General features: G+C 40.5%; 1 protein-coding gene across 1 annotated transcript in view; it reads right to left on the minus strand.

Moving 5' to 3' along the window:
- The window catches only part of NRG3 (neuregulin 3), a 532,463-nt gene that overhangs the window by 197,126 nt on the left and 314,620 nt on the right, over window positions 1–20,717 (minus strand). Inside the window, exon 3 of the mRNA XM_045582211.1 lies at window positions 17,765–17,838. Within this exon, the coding sequence (XP_045438167.1) occupies window positions 17,765–17,838 (74 nt within the window). The remainder of the gene's footprint in view (window positions 1–17,764; window positions 17,839–20,717) is intronic.

Consider the following 20,717-nt stretch of genomic DNA (forward strand, 5'->3'; position numbering starts at 1 on the left):
CAATAAGTCAAAACTGCCTTTGATATTGGTATGACAAACCATTTAAGGTGAAATAATTTCAATTCACCTGGGACATTTTGTTCAGGTTGACTAAACTGATACTATTAACCTAGAGAAAGACTGTGAGCAAATTATTTTGGAGAGATTTATAGGTCGAGAAATAAAGATACTGACTAATATCAGTTAAACCAACCCTTCCCCCAAAATTTATCCTATCATTCAAACTTAGCAAGGAGTAAACTTATTAAATTCAATTTACTAAATAAATCATATGTACATCATTAAATTAACACAAGTGATTCCTTTCTTCAATAAATGTTTCCTGAGCCTTTCTTTCTTCTCTTTGACAATCATTCAAGTGCATCAAAAACACTTCCTGTATAAGGAACAAAACTGAACTCCTTCAATCCCATTCTCACCCTCACCCTCAACTGCATCTTGCTAATGAATGAATGCTCCTCTCCAGCTCTTCGTTCAAGCTTGAACTCCTCAGCAAGCTCACCACACGTACTCTCTGCATTCCTTAATGTTAACTAATACATTGCTACTGGTGGTGTGTTCCACTACTATCACAGGGCAAAGGGGCAACCCTCCCGTTTCTACACCAAATTCCATCCTCAGGAACTTCACTTATGCAACTATTTACTCTCCCTCTGCATTATCAGTTTTCCCTCCTGTTTAATCATTTGCTTTCACATAAAACATGATTGTTTTAAAAATAACCCTATATAATTAAAGCTCAACATGCAAATTGTCCTCTCAACCTGGAGTTCAACCAGGGGTTCAACAGGTTGCTATGATGTGTGCTGACCACCAGGGGGTGGTGTGGAACATAGTGGGTGTAGGCAATGTGGCACTGGCAGCTGGCAGCAGTGGAGGCCTCAATGGGCCCCAACAAGAGCTGGACCCTGGCAGGATGGTGGAGCAGGTGAGCGGGCAGTGCCAGGCCAATGCAGGTGCAAGTGAGGGTCTATTGCCTCACCAATCACCCTGCAGATGGCAACCAGCCCAATAGTGGGAGTAGGGAGGGGGGCCAGCACCACTGCCCAGATGTTAGGCACTGAGGGAGCTGGGTAGTGGCCCAATCACCCCACCAATTCCTCCGCAGACAGCAACCAACAGCAGCTCTGACACTTCTGTTACAGAGAAAGGGCAAATAGCAATATTAAAATATTTCTTCTAATTATTTTCCTTTTAGTGTTCACAAATCCATGTACTGGGCCACTAGTAAGCATATATGATTTGTTACACTCTCATCCTTTTTCAACTACCACTTCATTTCTTCATCTTATTTAGAGCCAAATGGCTTTTAATAAAGTTCTATTAGTGACTACTTTCATTACCTCAACTCCTCCCAACCATTTTCTATTGTGCTTCCATGTCCCATCAACCCTAAGACGCTATTCCTTCCAAGTGCTCTCCATGTTCACAACTCTAATTTCAAAACTCTCTTTTTTATATGACTTCATCCCTAGTGCAATTTAAGATGGTTGACCACTTTCTCAATCTCTTGGCTTCGGTTGTGCCCCATTGTCCTGCATTTTCTCACACCCCATTTGTTCCATTTAAGTCTGCACTTTTGGCTTTTCCACTTTATTCTATTTCACTAAGTCAAGAAACCTTGAGCTCTCTTTTAATATCTTAAATTTTTATTTTTTTATTTTATTATTATTTTTTTTTTATCTCTAGGCTCTTCCTAAGGGATCACATCTTTCCCATGTCTTAGATGGAATTCCTCTTGCAAATATAATCTAAGTTTTTCCATTATCTGATATTACATGAAAAAAATGGATAAAGTTCAACTTTAAAGTTTTCAGGACACCATAGCACTCTAGCATGTTCCACAGAAAGGATTGCTGCCCTCAGTGGTTTTTACTAAATGGCATGAGAGTCTCAGAGTCAGTGCCAGACAATCAGTGTCACACTTGCTCCTAAGTGAGCCATTTTCCATTGACAATTGGTTATTTTCCTCCTATATTTATTAATACTATACTAATTTAATGACAGAAGCATTTGGCAGAGATCTGTAAATATAGATTCATAAACAAAAGTTTACAAGATCCCAAAGGGAAACTATACCAAGACCAAAAGAAGGATTGAATTGGGAGGTGGCAAGAAGAGTTTGGTATTCCAGGAGAAGAGGAAAACCAGGAAAGGATTTTCCTGGCATTTGAAGGTGTTGATATGAAGTTATTCTAATTAAGACAAAATAGAATTAAATCAGTATGCTTATTACAGCCATATTTTCTGTCAAGAGGAAGGAATTTTTGTAGGGAAGGCTGAACATAGATTAGAGAGCAGCTGTTGAGGTACAAAATGATGGATAAGAGAGCTTATAAGTACAGATGAGTTCTAGGGTCCCGGGCTGATTGGACTACATCCCAGATCCTGAGAGAACTTGGCCTGAGATTTGAGACCACCATCTGCTTTCTCAGAGTATTCACTGGAAAACTAAAAACAAACAACGCATTATCTCTTTTAGAGAAATGAAGTGTAGAGAGTGAGTCCTTAGACTATAAATCAGTGACCATGCTAAACACAACCACAAATTATAAAAACATTTGTAAAATAATGGTCAATACTAACAAATGGAAGATGTTGGCATCACTAAGGGGCAATCTAAGTTTACAAAGAACAAGTCAAGTCTACCTTATTTCCTTCTTGATTGAAATACTGAACTGGAAGATTAGAAAAATGTGAAACAGATGGGGCATTTAGGCCCATCATCTGATCCTTCAGAACAAGAAGGAAAAAAAATGTGTCAAATTTTGTTCTATTGGATAAAATCAAGTATTGTTTGTTATGTGGAGTAATTTGTTAATAGTGGAATGTTTTTCTCTATCTTATTAGATATTTATTTCCCCTAATTGTTCCCTAATTTCCTTTGGTTAATGGAATTATCTCTCTTATTTGAGGAATCGCTACCTGTGGAAGTCAAGGGTGTCAGATCCTTTCTCTCTCTGGCCCTAGTAGAGCTAAAATTATGACCCATCATTTCACCTGCAAGATGACATCAATGGTATCAATATCAGAGGTTTTGGGTGTAGAGAAATTGAAATATAATTAAATTAAGTATAAAAAAATAAGAGCTATTAGGTGTCCAGTAAATAGTAGATCCCTTTCCAGACTGACCATTTGAGAAGAATATGCAAACTACTATGAGATTATGAACGGGAACAGACCATCGAGGGCAGATGGTGATGGCCACAAAGGCAGAATTATAAAATTTTCATGTTTACAACAAGAGGATGGATACATCTGGTTATAGAGTCTGTTTCTGGGCACCAGGACACATGAAAAAGAGAGAATGGTTTTCATCTTTTTCCTTGACTGATAGTGCCTCAATGATTGTCCTGAATCAATCTTGTTAGGCATGAAATAGGAAGAATCAAATTACCTGAGACATTCATGAGCTGAGAATATCTTTCTCAGAGAATATCTTTCTGCCCCTTACCACTCTCTCCAAGGTAAAGTTATTTTCTAAGAAGCCCAGGGTTCTTACTTGATTAATCATCTGTTTCTTTTCTATCAGCACACATATCTCAGCTTCAACATTCTTTGTCTTGCTGACCAACCTTGATGTTGAATAGTTCAATTCTAAGATTATTAATCGCATAGTTATAAAGCGGTTATAAAGTGGTTGGTATGTTTCTACTCATGACTATTACATATTTAGCTATGAGTATTACTAATTTCTGGTACTATGATAATATAGAACAATAATGATTTACTCCAATAATATAAATTTTAATGTAAAGTAATATATATATTTGCTTTATAAAGTGAAACATCTTAAAAACAGAAAGACAGAGAGATCTTATAAAATGAATACCAGCCTTAGAATTAATCTCTGGACTACAAGGTAGTTGACAATTAACTGGGGTTAAGGTTAATTGTAAATGTTATCAAGTCTTCCTCTATGAAAAGACAAAAGAAGTACTTCAGATGCTACTTCCAGAAATGAGGTAATCTTACCTTCTCTCTCTTTTCCTTCCCGCCCTCTCTTTACATCTCACTCTCACTTACTTTAATCTTTAATTTTGCAACCTGGATTTTTCTGCTTCATTAACTCATTGTCTATCATGGCTACTTTTAAATGTAACCATTGGCCCATAAGTCTAAATTACTAACAGTTAGGCACCAAAAAATGGATTTATAAGACTACAATAGTCAGGAAATTTCTGGGTGGGAGAGGGTAAGTGAAGGAGGATTGCATTCCTCTTTTATGTATTTTAATACATTAACAAAACTTTAGAAATTAAGAGAATTACACTAGTGCATAAATAAATCAATAAAACAGCAGATTCCCGACAAAGATGGTGAAGTAGCTGGAAGCTGCACTCACCTTTTCCCATGACCACCTCAAAAGTACAACTAAATTACAGAATAATCAACCTGTACAAATCATCTGAAGACTAGCTGAAAAGGAGTCACATAACTAATCTGCTTTAAACTGGTGAGCTCTACTAGCTCCACCTGATGACTACCAGAGACCCTACTACATTGCAAATGTCTGTGGACCCCAGGTGCGTGGTGCCTGACCTCAGTGTACCTCGAGACTTTTGGTGAGTGGCCTCAGACCCAGCATAGGCACCAAGCCTGAATCTGTATTAAGCTGATGAATACCACTTGCCTTTACAGGCAATTTCCTGAGAATCTGCCTCATGCAACTTATCATATGAGGCTCTTTAGAGACTGAGCACAACAAATAGCAGGCAGATGGTGGTGCCTTTGGCCTTTGCTGAGCTGCCCGAGGCAGCCAGCGTTGGTTTGCAGCTTGCCCCTCCTACATGCACCCAACACAGGTGGCTACAAACTACGAATCACTGTTAAACTTCTGACATGGGAGCCCAATGCTAGTAACAGGCACTATCTGACATTGATCTGCACTGGAGTCTCTCCTTTGAGGCCCCAGAACCCACCCACCCAGAGGATGACTTAGGACCACAATAGAGGATCATCTAATTAGCTCTCAAGCAACATATCCAAGGAAAGATTTTGGCAGGCACTAGAGCCTTCTGGGAAAATTATTTTTCATGGAGTCAGCCCTTGTATAGCAAGTCATACACAGAGGTTGTGGCCAACCCTCACAGCAAGTTGGTCTGAGGGTTAACCCCATCCATGATGTAGCAACAATAATAAAGTCTCAACTAAAGCAGGAGGGCACATAACCCATATAAGATATACTCCTGGAGAACTCAGCTCAGAGGATCAGGGAGACTATACCATTGGGCTCCATAGCACACCTATTACTTTAAGGCCAGATTATAAAGACTGGAAGACATAGATTTACTTAATACATAGAAAAAAACAGACAAACAAAAAACAGAGAGGCAGCCAAAATGGGGAGAATAAAAGAACAAGTCCCAAATGAAAGAAGGAATGGAGACAAGCATCTACCACATAAGTTCAAAACAATGGTTAAAAGGATGCTCAATAAACTTAGTGAGAACTTCAACATAGATATACAAGCATTAAAATAAAGCCATAAAAAGAACTAGTTAGAAATTCCTAAAATTGAGAATATACTAAAAGGAATCAAGTATCACATGATCTCACTCATATGTAGAATCAAATGAACAAAATAAATTGATGAATAAAACAGATCCAGAAATAGAGGCATAGAATAGACTGTCAAATCTCATAGGGAAGGTCCAGGAGTGGTGGGTTGGTCCACATACATTGATGCTTGTCTGGTTGGGTGGCTCAGTGGTTGAGCATTGACCCATGTACCAAATGATCAGGGTTTGATTCCAGGTCAGGGCACATGACTGGGTTTCAGGCTAAATCGCCAGTAGGGGTCATGCAGGAGGCAGTCAATCTGATGGATGATTCTCTCTCATCATTGGTGTTTATATCTATCCCTCTCTCTTCCTCTTTTTGAAATCAATAAAAAACCTATTTTAAAAAAGCACAAAAAGCAATGATGCTCAAAGGAATGTGAGGAATCATAAGTATTACTCCATGAGAAAGAATTGCTGTCAGCTTTGAAACATTCTTTTCATTTTTAGATTGCATAATGTATAGGGTTCAAATTTTAGCTCTACCACTTACTAAATATGTATCCTTTAGTAAATAATTTTACTTGTTTTTCTCAGTTTCTGTATCATTAAAAGAGTTTTATTATTATTATTATTATTATTATTATTATTGTAAATACTTCATAGGAGCATATGAGGATTAGCTGTAAACTAGAGGTCTGGTGCATGAAAATTCATGCACTGGAGGGGGGTCCCTCAGCCTGGCCTGCCCCCTCTCACAGTCTGGGAGCCCTCAGGGGCAGGAGGCAACATGGCAATCAGGGTAAAGCTCTCTGTCACTGACTGTGAAAATAGAGGAGGGGCAGGAGAGAGATGAGAGACAAAGCCATTTTGGTCCTGAGTATCTGATGACAGACACATCTGAATGGCCTGCTCTCTAAGGGACAACAGGTGTGTTAGTAAAAGGAAAACTGGCTGGAGGCTGTCTTGTGACAAATCCCAGAAGTCCCTGAGCAGGCAAGTGGAGAGTCCATCACTGTCCCAGGTGGAGTGGATTCCTGGCAAGGCAGAGCTAGGTGAAGAGGAGCATCCGTTAGCAAGCGGAGGAGACAGCAGAGCAGGGGGCTATGAGAGGTAAGGACTGCTATGCTTCCCTCTCGACCCATGAGCCCTGCTTTCAATGCAGTGGTTGATAATACATCTATTCCACAAGAAAAGTGTGAAACAATTGGAATGCGATGCACTAAAATGACTAAGATGGTTATCTCTGAACGGTGATCATGAAGAATGTTTTCTTCCTTGTAAAGGTAGTTATCTTCCTAGTGTTATAAATTTGTGTAGTTGCATGATTTATTGGTCAATGTTAGATGCTTTGTACAACTGAACAGGGAAGACTTGAAGATATTAGCAATCAAAATATGAAAACACTGAAGACCTGGTAAAAATTATGAGGTTCATAGAGGTGGGATCAAAATCAGATGTCTGTTACTCCTCTTTCAAGGCCAGAAAAAAGTTACAGATTTTACATATTAATCCATTCTACCCACAATGCTTTCATGGCTCCTGGAGTGCAGAGCAGTAGGAGACATATGTTCTGAGCAGATTCCAGTCTGGAAGACACCTCCTCTCATCAGTATAGTTTAATGGACCAAGAATAAGCAATGATGAGTCTCTACTCTCTGTCCTCAGGAATATTTTGTTTCTCCATCTTATTTATTAATGAAAATTTCCTTCCCAGGACCATATCACATGAAACCATAGAGTCCTTTACACCCAAGTATGAAAGACGTGTGCAGTCGGGCAGTGCAGCCTGTGCTACAGGTCACAACCACAGCGCCCCCTGTCAGGGCTGGCCACAATGCATCCACCTAGATAAGTCTTTCCTGAGCAACCCACTTCTCTCCCTCCACTTCATGTGATTTTGTATTGGCCCCGTGTTTGTAATTCCTTAAGCTGTCTTATCTTTCATGTGTTCTTATTTGTACTTGTTTAAACATCTTTTCTTGCCTCTATGCAGCTGGAAAATTTGAGGCCAGGTAATATGACATGTTTTTAATCCCTAAAAGCACCTGTCTCAGGGCCGTGTACACTGTGGAGTTAAAAAGGCAACTATAACAGTTTAAGTAAAAACTTGCAACGACAATGACAGATAACATGTATGGAGCTCTCACTACATACCAAGCACAAACTGTTCTGAATGGATTATCTTATTTAATCTTAATAATAACTGTATGCATTAGAGATTATATAATCTTATTTTATAAAGAAGAAAACCAGAACCCATTAAGGTTAAGTAACTTGTTCTATCAAACTATTAATATGACTTTGGATTTAAAAATTTCCATCTCTTGGACATTTTACACCCTTTGGAGCCTATAATTCCATTTAAGTAAATGCAGTTTACTAAACTATGAGTTTATGGATTGTAGGAGCCTTAATTATTGTTTGAATCTACAAAGTGGTATGCTTTATTGGAGAGTAAGATGTGAATGAATAAAAGGAGGCTAGATTATCTCAGCTGTGCAGTTGACCCCACTTCTGAATGGCTTGCAGGGGTACCTTACTCCAAAGCCACATTGCTTGAAGCAAATGGCCACAGGATTAGAACCAAGGCCCTTTAACTCCCAATTAAGAACACCTTTGCTTACACCCCTCCATCTAATTGTTCACACAAAGAACACTCTGCTGTATGTTACATGAAAATGGGAAAGGCAAGAGTGCATAGCATTGGTCTCTTCGGGAAACTCCCATTAATACTCTTCAAGGAAACCTGCATCTGTGTAGCCAACTCCTGCCCAGTTCCAGGCCCCACATTGATCCCTGGAGGGTGCTCTCAAGCTTCCTTCTGCCTCAGTCTGACACACCTTACAAAGGAGCCCTGCTCTGCCCTGGGCTAAATGGCTTGGGCACTGGGGAAGTGATACTTCAGCGGGCTTCCTGGTACCAGGGAAGGAGACCCACTGTGCTAAGACCTGAGTCAGTTGTCCCTTCATAAGTGGCTGTGCTGACTGAAGCTACAACCACATGCCATGGCAAACTGAATTTCTGGATTCACAGTGACTATTCCTGGGAAGGTGGGGCCCACAAGCCCAGTGTGGAGTGATGGAACACCTAGACCCAGGTCATCTTTGTTGTTGCTTTCCTCCGATCCAAGTGCGTAGCAGGCTCCTAGCATCTTACAGGGCGCTCAGAGCAGAGCCTGCTTCCTAAGATCAGAAGAAACCAAAGTGTGAGTGTAAGACAGGACTGTTACAGTAACCAGAGTCACTCATGCTAAGCCACTTCAGCAGCCAAAACTTTCCTAAATTTCTATGCTAGGCAATCCCAGAAAAGAAAGGCCTAGCCCAGTGGTCTGCAAACTCATTAGTTAACAGAGCCAAATATCAACAGCACAATGATTGACATTTTTTTTGAGGGCCAAATTTTTTAAACTTTAAGTTCTAACACCACTTCTTCAAAACAGATTCACCCAGGCCGTGGTATTTTGTGGAAGAGCCAAACTCAAGGGGCCAAAGAGCCACATGTGGCTCGTGAGCCACAGTTTGCCGACCATGGGCCTAGGTCAACCAATTCATACTTGCCTGTCAGAACAAGTAACCCAGCGGGCCTCCAAGACTTCTCTTTGCTCCATATAAGGAAATTAACCTCATTTCAACCAATCTGCACTCAGCATAACTTCCCTTTTCCTGTTCACTTTGGTCTAAAGATTTCTCACCTTGTTCAGCTCTTCAGAGCTGCTTTCTCTCTGCCAGATTCGATGTTGCCTGGTTCATGAATTGCAGAGTAAAAGTCTACTAGATCAGTAGATTGTGGAAATTTTCCTTTGACAGTTTATATAGACTAGGATCAGAAGTTACCCTCCAACCTCCCATAGTGAAGGCTAGATGATTCTGAGAGCTTAAGCTGTAAGCTCCGTGTTACCTACTGCCCACTGAAACAGGAATTTGGGGGGTGAAAAAGACAGGTTTAGGAAATTTTAGACATTTCAGAAATTAAGGAGACCATGGAAGAAGCACAGGGCTGCAAAGCATCAGAAGGTATATCTCCATAGAATAGGGGAACTGAAACTCCGCAACAGGTACATTTCCATAGACTGAGGGAGCTGGGAACAGCAGATGGTCATATTTACAAAATAAAGGAAAGGAAGCCCTTTATCCAAAGGAACAAGAAAGCCCAAAGGGAACAGGAAAACAAAAAGGAAGGAGGAGAGAGGGAATGGGGAGAAAACCTCACCCATCCCATGTGAGGTTCTACCTTTGAGCTCAGAAATCACTATAGAACCAGTCCAAGGAAATAGTGACCAATCAGAGGAGATATCCAGGCACAAAGATCTACAGCCTTTATAAACCATGGAAACAGGGGCTGGGTGGGACTCTTTCCCCCCAGCACAAAGGAATCTGTACTATGAGATTCTTTCCCCTTCCTCACGGAGAAATCTACACTTGTTCTTCAATAAATCTCTATCTTTGCTATACCATCTTCAGTCCATGGATTCATTCTTCAACTCTGACAGACAAAGAATCCGGGAACACCACCTGCTCCAGTCCTGAAATCAGTATCACCACCATGGGAATACAGGTGCTGGATGCTGATATGGAGAGCAGGCACCATGAGGTCTGACATCTTCCTACTCTGCACATTTCTTGGATTCTGCTCTGAATCCATGCTCTGGAACTGCTCTCACTTTGGCCAGAGATGGAATCAAGATCTTGATGATAACTGGGGCTGGCCTGGTGCTCCTAAGAGAGGAGACCTAGAAAATATCTGCCTGAATCCTTGGCCAGCTCATTGTCTTTCAGTCCCATCTAGCTTTGCGCTGAGGCTAAGGAGGGAACCTGGCCTCGGTGGGTGTGTGCAGTAAGATTGAGGAAACAGGGCAAGAGTCCACAGGTAGATCCTGTGCCGGTAGGGAAATGAGACTGATTCTGAAGTAATTGCATTAGAAATCGACAAGAAGGTTAGGGGGCTGCTGGGAGGCTGACCTCTGCTCTCCAGGGCAGGGCTGGCAGTAGTGGGAGGAAGGGTGCAGGTATGTGCCCTTCAGTGATATCTACCCTGGCTGCTGCTGCTTCCTCCACTGAAGGCCACATGCTCATTGTCCAGGCCACAATCTGCTCCTCTCACTGCCTTCCTCCGGAGCCCCTGCCCGATATCCACCTGTGATGGTGATGCACACTGAATGCTGTGAGGGCTCCATTAGCCTGGCAGCTATATGCCTTGGGTATTTTTTTAAAAAAAATTAACATCAAAGCACTTTATAAGTTTGATTCTTATGTGACATGTTTTCCTGTGTGGAGTTGAAGCAGGAATTTTATGGGGACATAGGCAGGCTTAAGAATTTTTTAGAATTGGGGTCCATGGGGCTGTAGCCAGTTGCAGTTACATCTCTGTAAGACAAGGAGGAAGCGACAGGTATATTTACATTAGACAAGGGAACTGGAAAGTAGCAAAGAAAGGTCATATTTGAGAGGGCAGGGTGGAGTTATCCTCCATTCTGTAATTGAATCTTAGCCCTCACCCAACCAATCATGGTTAGCCGAGGCAGTGACATCACCACGGACTGGAGTAAAACCCCCGGGACTGGGCAAAATTCACTCTCTTCCGCCATGCTGCCAGTGTGAGTGGGACAGAGCCCATGCTAGCATGGAAAAGGCTCTTTTGTTTATTGCATCGGACTCGGCTCCCTGGTGGTCCTTGGGGATCACGAAGTCTGGGCGTAACAATATTTACAAATAAAAAGAAGGAAGCCCTTCATTCAGAAGGAGGAGGAGAAAGCCCAAAGGGAATAGGAGAACAATAAGAAAGTGGGTTGTGGAGAGAACCTCATCTGTTTCATGTAACCAGTCTATAGGAATAGTGACCAATCAGAGGAGATTTGGGGCCTTTATAAGCCATTGGGAAGAGGAACCCTGTGGAACCCTTTCCCCTCCCTACATGAGAGTCATTTCTGTGGGACTCTTTCCCCTCCTTATGAGGGAGTCTGTACTTGTTCTTCAACAAATCTCCATCTTTGCTAACCACTTTCTGTCAGTGAATTAATTCTTCAATTCTGGCAGACAAAGAATCTGGGTTCCAGACCAAAAAATCATATAATTAGACGTTTTAGTATTAGTTTTAAATTAATTGGCCAAGGTTCACAATTCAAATCAACTCTGCATTGCCTGGGGGAGAATCGAACACACACCCACTCTTCCAGTCCTCTGTGAATTGGGATTTCCCTAAATATAGCACAGAGACAGCAGTGGGGAAGAAGCAAGAGAGAGACAAAGGGTGTCAGGTGTGGAGGGGAGCTGGTTTCCTGCGCCCAGTCATTCCAAAGGTATCATGAGCAGCAAATTAAACGATCCTTCAGCAAGAATTTTTGACAGGAAAATTTCATTAGGGATTTAAATCTCTATGGAAGCTCAAGTTGCTGCATTAAGATATGAAAATTGTGCAAATATTGTTCTGTAGACTAATGTTTGCTGCAGGTCATTGAGTTGCAGTCAATGAAATTTAGAGTGATAAATGCCATATTGAAAATAACTAGAGGAAGGAGGGGCTGAGGAAAGGAAGGAAAGAGGCCTGCATTGGGAGCTTAGGTCTGGGAGTTTTTTGGATTGGAAAGTAGGCTCCAGTATTAACCAGCTGGGTGACCTTGGGCAAGTTTACTTAACGTCTCTGAGGCCTAATTTCCTCATTTATAAATGTGAACTATTGCCAGTAACTCTTAGCTAGGCCATGATTGTGAGGGTTTTAATGAGATAATACAGGTCAAGTTCTTTAGCACAGATCCTGACACATGTAAATCCTAAACATACTAGTAGGATTGTGATACAGAAAGTGGGCTAATGTTTATCTGGCACCGACTTCTTCTCAGTCTCGGTGATACCAACCTACCAGTAGTATTATTTCCCATTTTTTAATGTTTATTTATTGATTTGTGGACAAAGGGTGCCACATGCTAACCTGGCCTCCATGGTGATCTTGCAAACTCAGAGACCTAAAGAAACCACAAAGGATGGTCTGAAAAGAAACTTCAACTAAAAGCAGTTATGGTGGGCATTTATGTCCTAGGCCGGTATCTTTACTCACAAAGTCAACCTTTACCTAACTGAGCCTATCTGTCTTTTTGCATCTATAATCACATACCCTTGAAATGTCTGGGTAACTGTAACTTCCCTTTTTCTGGAGCCCCTGGGACATAACCAAATGTGCTGGGTACTAGAACAGATACCACCAATTCCTTCATGATCATGTTAATTGTTCCTGCACACACCTAAGTATGTGTCCATCATTTTACTTTTTATCCAAACCCAGGGGTTCCCCCTCATTTCCCTCCCACTTTGCTTTATTCCACTTCCTTAATCATCACCAATTAATTTCATGTAACCCACCGATGTCCCTCCTTTGACTGTAATGTATAAACACAAATGTAACCCGCCATTCTCAGGAGCATTATCTCAATTCGTTGAGGTCCTGCTTCCTGGCATATGTTGACAGTTTGGCTCAAATAAACTCACAAAAATTCTTTACACTTTGAATGTTGTTGTTTTTTTGTTTTGTTTTTTACGTTAACAGGTTTTAGAGAGAAGGAGAAAGAGAGAGAGAGACATTGATTTGGTGTTGCACTTATTTATGCATTTATTAGTTGATTCTTGTATGTGACCCTGACCAGGGATTGAATCGAAACCTTGGCATATCAGGATGATGCTCTGACTAACTGAGCTACTTTGTCCATCCAGGGACGTCTTAGAGGCTAAATCCTGTTTGTACACCTTTGTACTAACAGACTCTGACTGATTAGATGGCTGTTGGTGGATGTTTAGAAAATATTTGTGAAATGAATTAATAATTGCATAAATAAATGGATGATGCATGAATGAATAGAAGGTACAGTGGTGCCTCACACAACGAACTTAATTCGTTCCAGGACCAAGTTTGTTATGCGAAAAGTTCGTTATGTGAAACGCGTTTTCCCATAACAATACATGTTAAAAAAAATAATTCGTTCTGTAGCATAAAATATGCTAAGATGACATAAAAAAAGATAAATTTTTTGTTATTATTTTTATTTAGATACATCTAAAAACATAATTTTTTTTAAAAAAAACACATTTTTTAAATTTTAAGACAGACTAAGTAGAGTCTACCGAATCTTGCACATCTTCATCCATTTTCTGCTTTTTGGCCAATGGTTTCATGAAAAACCTGTCCAAAGTCGTTTGTTTTTCTCTTTTCTCCAACATCTGCCAGAAATAACGGACAAGAGTATCGGAGTAAAGATCGTTGATCCTGTTTGCTTCAGCTGAATCCGGATAGTGGGCATTGGTAAACTCCTGAACTGCTTTCCATTTGACCAGGATGTTCTTGATGTCAGCAGTTGGGATTGGTTGATTGTTTGATTGTTGCTCCTCGTTATCAGATGACGCTTCCCTTTGAGCATTGTCCTGTTGCTGGACCAGAAGTGCTTGGAGCTCTTCAGTTGTCAGCTCTTCTTCGTGTTCCTCAATAAGCTCCTCTACATCCTCTTCCTCTACCTCTAATTCCAACCTTTGGGCCACTGTGATGATGTCCTTCACTGCTTCTGTGTCATCAACTACTGCTTCTTCCTGGGTCCACAAAGGCACAAGCATCTTCCAAGCAGAAATGAGGGTCCTTTGTGACACTTCTTCCCAGGCCTTCTGTATAAGTCGTATTGCCATAAGGACCTCAAATTTCTCCTTCCAAAACTTTCGGACAGTCATATTGTCTCCACCAAACTCGCATTCTTCAAACACCTTATTAAAGAGGGCTCTAGTGTAGAGTTTTTTAAAGTTCGCAATAACTTGCTGATCCATTGGCTGAAGAATGGATGTGGTGTTTGGTGGCAAATACTGCACCTTGATAAAAGGATAATTTTCCTGCAATATTTCCTCTAGGTCTTTTGGGTGAGAAGGGGCATTGTCAAGTATCAGAAGGGCTTTGAGCGGCAGTTCTTTTTCCAGCAAGAATTTCTTCACGGCAGGAGCAAAGGTTTCCAGAATCCATTCGTTGAAGATAACTTGGGTCACCCAGGCTTTTTGATTGGACTTCCAATGGATGGGCAGTTTGGACTTAATAACGTTATTTTTCTTGAAAATTCTTGGATTTTCAGAGTGATAAACCAATAGAGGTTTGATCTTGAGGTCTCCGCTGGCATTAGACGAAAACATAAGGGTAAGTCTGTCCTTCATGGCTTTGTGTCCTGGCAATTTCTTCTCCTCTTTTGTAATGAAGGTTCTGCTCGGCATTCTTTTCCAGAAAAGACCCGTTTCATCGGCATTGAACACTTGTTGTGGGCAGTATCCTTCATCCTTAATACATTTTTGAAAGTTAATAGAGAACTTTTCTGCTTCTTTCTTGTCCGCACTGCCAGCCTCACCATGCATAGTAACACTGTGGATTCCACAACTTTTCTTAAATCTAAAAAACCACCCCCTGCTGGCTTTGAATTCTTCTTCATTATCTTGATTGCTGCTACTTCCAGGGACGTTTTTCTTTAGATCGTCATAAATTCTCTTGGCTTTGTGACAGATAATATCTTGGGTTGTTACGTCACCTTTCACCTGCCTGTCCTTAATCCAAATCACTAATAGCCTCTCCATTTCCTCGTGGATTGAAGACCTATGTTTTTCATGAAATAGTTTTGATACTCCTTTGGCTACTTTGGCTGATTTGATTGCATCCTTATTTGTCAAAATGGTGAAAATGGTGGTCTTGCTGAGGCCAAACTCTTTGACGAGGTCACACTGTTTTACCCCACATTCACTCCTTCTAATTATTTCCTGTTTCATTTCAACAGAAATCACCTTCCTGCTTTTTTTAGAAGCCATGATATAAGAAAAATATTGAGTTTAACTTAAAAGGACGACTGCCGTGATACGTGCGTGATTTAATTCGTAATGAAGAACGATTGCCGCGATACGTGCTTAAGTTAAGCGCAGTGACTAATGACTGCCTGCAGTGCCTGCGCGGAAGGATGCAATACATCGGCAGCGATCGTGGAAGCTCGGGCGAAGCAGTCGTGGAAGCTCGGGCGACTTCGTTGTGTGAAACGAAGTTCGTTGTATGAATCATGAAATGAAGTTTGTTGTGTGCAGCGTTCGCTGTGCGAGGCGTTCTTTATGCGAGGCACCACTGTATAGTATTTTTCCCAATTAAAATGTGCCTCAAGGATTCATCCACAGGTTTCTCATTGTTTGATTTTTTAATATATTTTGTTTCAAAACAGAACATTAGCACAATTGATTCCCATAACCATATGCCATTTTATGGAAAACAGGAGAAAAGGGGGAAAAGACCCATATACTTCCAGAACCCAAACACTTAAAGTCCCCCTTTTGCATTTTAGGGTATGTGTGTTTTCTTCATTATACCAAAGGATGTTCTCGCTTCAATCTTATATGAAAATAATTTCCATTTTGCTGTTTCACTTAATAAGACTATTTACACAGCTATTATTTTAATGATAATTTATAGAACATGATAGATGTGCCATATTATGTTTTACATTTTAGACTGTATCTGTTGTTTCACTATTATGAATATTGCTGCACTAAAGTTTTAATGTATATAAGCCATAGGTTTTCAGGGTTACTGTCTGATAATGGGATTGCTTTTCTTTGAGGAGTATACAGTCTTTACAATGGACCTCACCTTCAACCACTGTAGAAAGGGATGGGGAGGAGAGAAGGAAGGTAAAGAGGGGAAAGCAAATATTGAAGAAAGGGAAGGAAGTAAAGGAAAACAGAAGGGAAGGAAAGATAAGGAAAGCGAAAGAAGAAAGGGAAGAAAGCAAAACAAAGAAGAGAACTAGGTAAATCAGGGAGAATGACAAAGAAAAGAAAGGAAAAGATAAAAAAAATTGGCAAGCTCTTTTCTCTGTGTAAACTTGCTAATAATTCCAAACACATTTCTCTAACCACCACCATGCTTTCCAGGCATCAGCTTAGCATGTGACCAAATCACAGGATAAAAAAGACACAACATACAATAGTATCTGCCCCTGTCTGGACAATTCCTAGACACCAGGGCCTCACACTTTACAGAACAAAGAACTCATGGCTTACTTTGTTGCTAGGTTTTAGGCAACCTTCTTTCACACCCCCCACTCCCTCCACCTTTCTCAAGGAGAGCTAAATTTGTGAACAAGAGTAGTTAGTACTGTATAGTGACTTACCTTACCAAGTTAAAACACAATCAAATTAAATTAAAGAAAAATTTCCCCTTTAAAAGCTTTTACATTTTCTTGATGAAACACAACTAGAAATTCAGGGGCAAAATGAAAATATGTATTTTGCAAAAAGGTTAAAAGATGGTTAGACATATTCATTGTACAACAACATGCACAGCAGCATATAGGGCGACCTCTGTCTGCTGTCAATGTTCAATGCTTCGCTCAAGTTGATGTTATGCATAATTGGTAATCAGGAAACCGTAACATTGCCTTTACAATTTGGAAATGCCTGTCATTATCTTCACTGAACAAAATTGCTGATTGAATAAAAGTTCTCTTGCCTTAGAAGTGACTCGGTTATAGCAGTCATTGCAACATCAGAAGATTATTTACACAGAGAGAGTAAAAATTCCACATTTGACCAGAATTGGGCATAATGATACAGAACATTACTTTAACTTCATACAGGAAAAGAAACTAATGGCTAGCAATATTTCTACATTTAACTTCATATAGAAAAAGAAACGAATGACTAGAAATATTTCTTATGGGAAATTGTTTTCATTCATTCATGAAAAAACATTAGTAGTAAAATAATCACTGATAGGCAACAGTGTTGCTAAAAATGGGGTTTCTCTGTTTGAAAACTATATAATTTGATATGCATCTTTCCATATTTCAATAAGTCAAGTAAAAGGTTAATAGATTTAATATGATCACAAATTACCAATCGGAGGTTGGTACTTTAGTTTCTACAAATACTTTTGGATAAATAATAAGCCTTTTTCTTTTTCTATATCCTTGCTTTTCCTAATGGACTGGAGTGGATGGTGGATACTGAAAGCCAAGGAAGCAAGCTCCCATGAAGTTCCCAGGGGAGGGAGATGGCAGTGGAGTTGAACTTGAAGTCTTGGCACCATCCAGGAGACCTGAATCCAGACCTCGTTAGTCCTGAGCAAGCTTTGAACATTAACCCTGTCATCAGCATGCACTCTGGCAGCTCGCAGAGTCACATGGGTGCAACGCAGCCTTCAGCTGAGTTAGCAGCCATGGCTCAGAGGACGGGCTGCCTGTACATTGTGTTAGAGAAGAAAAATGCTTGACCTACTTGGATCTGATAAGATGGAGTCAGTTTTCGGCAGAAATTGATCACAACGGACTCCTTGATAGCCTTCCTTGCACCTGAGGAAAAAGGGATAAATAATGAACATATGCATGTGGCTGTGAAAGTTTCAGAATTTCAGCAAGCAAAATAGCCACTAATTACATAAAATAGGTAAATGTGAGAATGAAACATTCATTCTTTTGTATAATTTGATTTAGTATGTCTGCAACATCAACAGGCAGATTTTAGTCTATTTCTGTGCAAAAACAAACAAACAAACAAACAAACATCCTAGCTTCTCTTTGTTTTTATAATTTTATATATGTTACCCAATGCACAAATTGAATACTTTTTAAGGTGACCCTTATAGCAATCTCAGCAGTGGTAACCCTCATGTCAGAGTTCTGGACACAAGGATGCTTTTTTGAATGCAGCACACTGTCTCTAAGAGGCTGTAATACTCTTTCAGAAGCATTGCTTTCCACATGGCATTTTTCTAATAAAAAACGTTTTCTCGTGTAACTTATCAAATATCATCAATATATTTTGGAAACTATTTTTTTATGTTTTATTAGTTCCTTTGCAAATTTTAAAAATATATATTTTATTGATTTCAGAGAGGAAGGGAGAGAAAGAAAAAGATAGAAACATCAATGATGAGAGAGAATCATTGACTGGCTGCCTCTTGCACACCTCCTACTGGGGACCGAGCCCACAACCCAGGCATGTGCCATTGACCAGAATCAAACCCGGGACCCTTGAATCCACAGGCTGATGCTCTATACACTGAGCTAAACCATCTAGGGCTAACTTTTTTTTTTTTTTTTTTTTTAAGTTAGCTATTCCTCATGTCCCTGTGGCCTGATTGGCCAGCACAACATCTTTCACATCTGTCAAGATCTCTATGTGCAAGGTCTCCGTGTGTTCTCTGTAAATGCCAAATTTTCTCTCTCATTTTCTCTTTTGAGTTCAGCAAACATGTGCAAAGTGCCTGCTTTCTGCTAGGCATTGCATGAGGAACTTTCCTGAGGTGGGTGCAATTTGGAGGCGAGGGATTTGCCTGCAAGCACCGGCAATGAGGCAATGAACACAAGGCCTGGTCCTCTGTCAGTCTCCCTCCAGAAGGGCTGCTGGCTGCCTTGGATAGCGTCAGCTCGACAGTGGCAGGTCAGGGAACAACTACAGCCCAGGTGGCCCCAAACCCCTGTTTTAGAGCAGTAGCCACAAGGAGATGTAGCCTTTACTGATGGACTTGAAATGTAACCTGTCATGCCACAGGTAAGCAGGGAGTCACTCGTTGTTGCTGATGAATGAATATCTCCTATGGACAGTGGAAGAAACTGTGCTGAGGGCATAAACATCAGATTTACCAAAACAATCCTCTGCTATTAGAAATCTATTAAATCCACAAAAGAATGCAAAGGGACCGCTTTGTCTCAGGCAGGATGGTGAAGTCTTTCTCTAGAATATGCTTTGCTTTGGGTGTGATAAACTATTAGATGAAATCTATTGCAACTGAAGCAGCGACATTGAAAGGCACCGGGGTCATTTTTTTACCTCTCACAGTGAGTCACATCAGAATTCAAGTGAGCTGCAAGCGCTTTTTAGCACCCTTTTAAGCCTGGTGCTCAGGGTGTACTTGGCTATTTTCCTCTTATACTGAGAAACAAAGACTTCTGATATAAGAACACCCCTGATACTCAATAGGCTATTGAATAAAAGTTGCTTAAGCAGCCACATATTTTCAAAACCTTTTTAAAAATTCACTTATTGCCCTTGAAATGAAGCAGGCCTGTCACCCAGTTTACAATGGTAAAAAGTCAGAAAATGCTTAGGACTGGAGCAATTCATGATGAAAAAATAAATAAATTTCTTTTCTCTGAAAGCCGGCTTATTGTTGTTAGTTCATCTTTATTCGGAAGTCCTGGAACTATGGTGTTTTAATTTTCATTTTCCCTTGCGTTACATTTGGGTGTGTGCTACAGCATGCATTAACTTTTTGAAAGATTTTATTTCTGACACATGAGGAAGATTTTCAGCACTTTAGTCTTTATAAATTTATTTAATGTGAAATGGTTCCCTAGAGAGATAGGTGCTTTAAGTAGGTGCTTTAAGAGGAAGTGCTTTTTTTTTGTGTGTGTGTGTTTTGCTTTGCTTTTTAAGTCTTCTTTGTAAGTTAAGAGTCATTATTCTATTTGTGTGAAAAAGAAAATAAGGACAGATATTTGTAATTGTTCAAGTCTTAAAGAAATGTCCCATGCATTTGAACCCTCTCTGAAGGGTTCAGGCCCCAGGGTATCAGGACAACTGCACAGTGAGCGCCCTCATCCTGCCCCATGCCCCTGGGCTGTAGGTGATAAAATGTGATGCATGATGGTGTCAGCAGCCAGGCCCAAGCTGGGAGACCCACCAGGCTGTGCGCCCAGACATGCCAGCCCCGTGCCTTTGTCACAGAGGCAGGGTTTGTTACAAAGCCTTTGCTAATTGGTGCTGGGTTTCAGAAATTTCATTTTTTAAATTTTCATTCAATAATCACACATAGGAGAACCAAGATGGCAGCATAGGTAAACACCTGTACTTGCTGCCTCTCACAACCATATCAAAACTACAACCAAAAGACAAAACCTTGGGAAAGCTGGCTGAGTGGAAGTTCTACAACTAGAAGGAAAGAGAAAAGTGCATTGAGACTGGTATGAGGTGCAGATGTGTGGCTGTGCAGGGGTATGCTTAAAAGGGGCTGGCAACTAGGTGTGCTGCTGTTTGTTTCAATTAGATGAGATATACAAGCTCCCAACTGCTCTAAATTTCAGTTCCCAGTGAGACTCTAGGGACCCAGACTCATATGGGGAAAAACTGGATTGTCTGGCATCAAGCCAGAACTTGAGGGTGGCTTTCTCTCAGAGGTGCTCACAGCCATCATTGTTTCTGCATGGGGACATAGGACACATAGATCTGG

The sequence above is a fragment of the Pipistrellus kuhlii genome, unplaced genomic scaffold (genome assembly GCF_014108245.1).
Source record: "Pipistrellus kuhlii isolate mPipKuh1 unplaced genomic scaffold, mPipKuh1.p scaffold_m20_p_15, whole genome shotgun sequence".
Lineage (NCBI taxonomy): Eukaryota > Metazoa > Chordata > Mammalia > Chiroptera > Vespertilionidae > Pipistrellus > Pipistrellus kuhlii.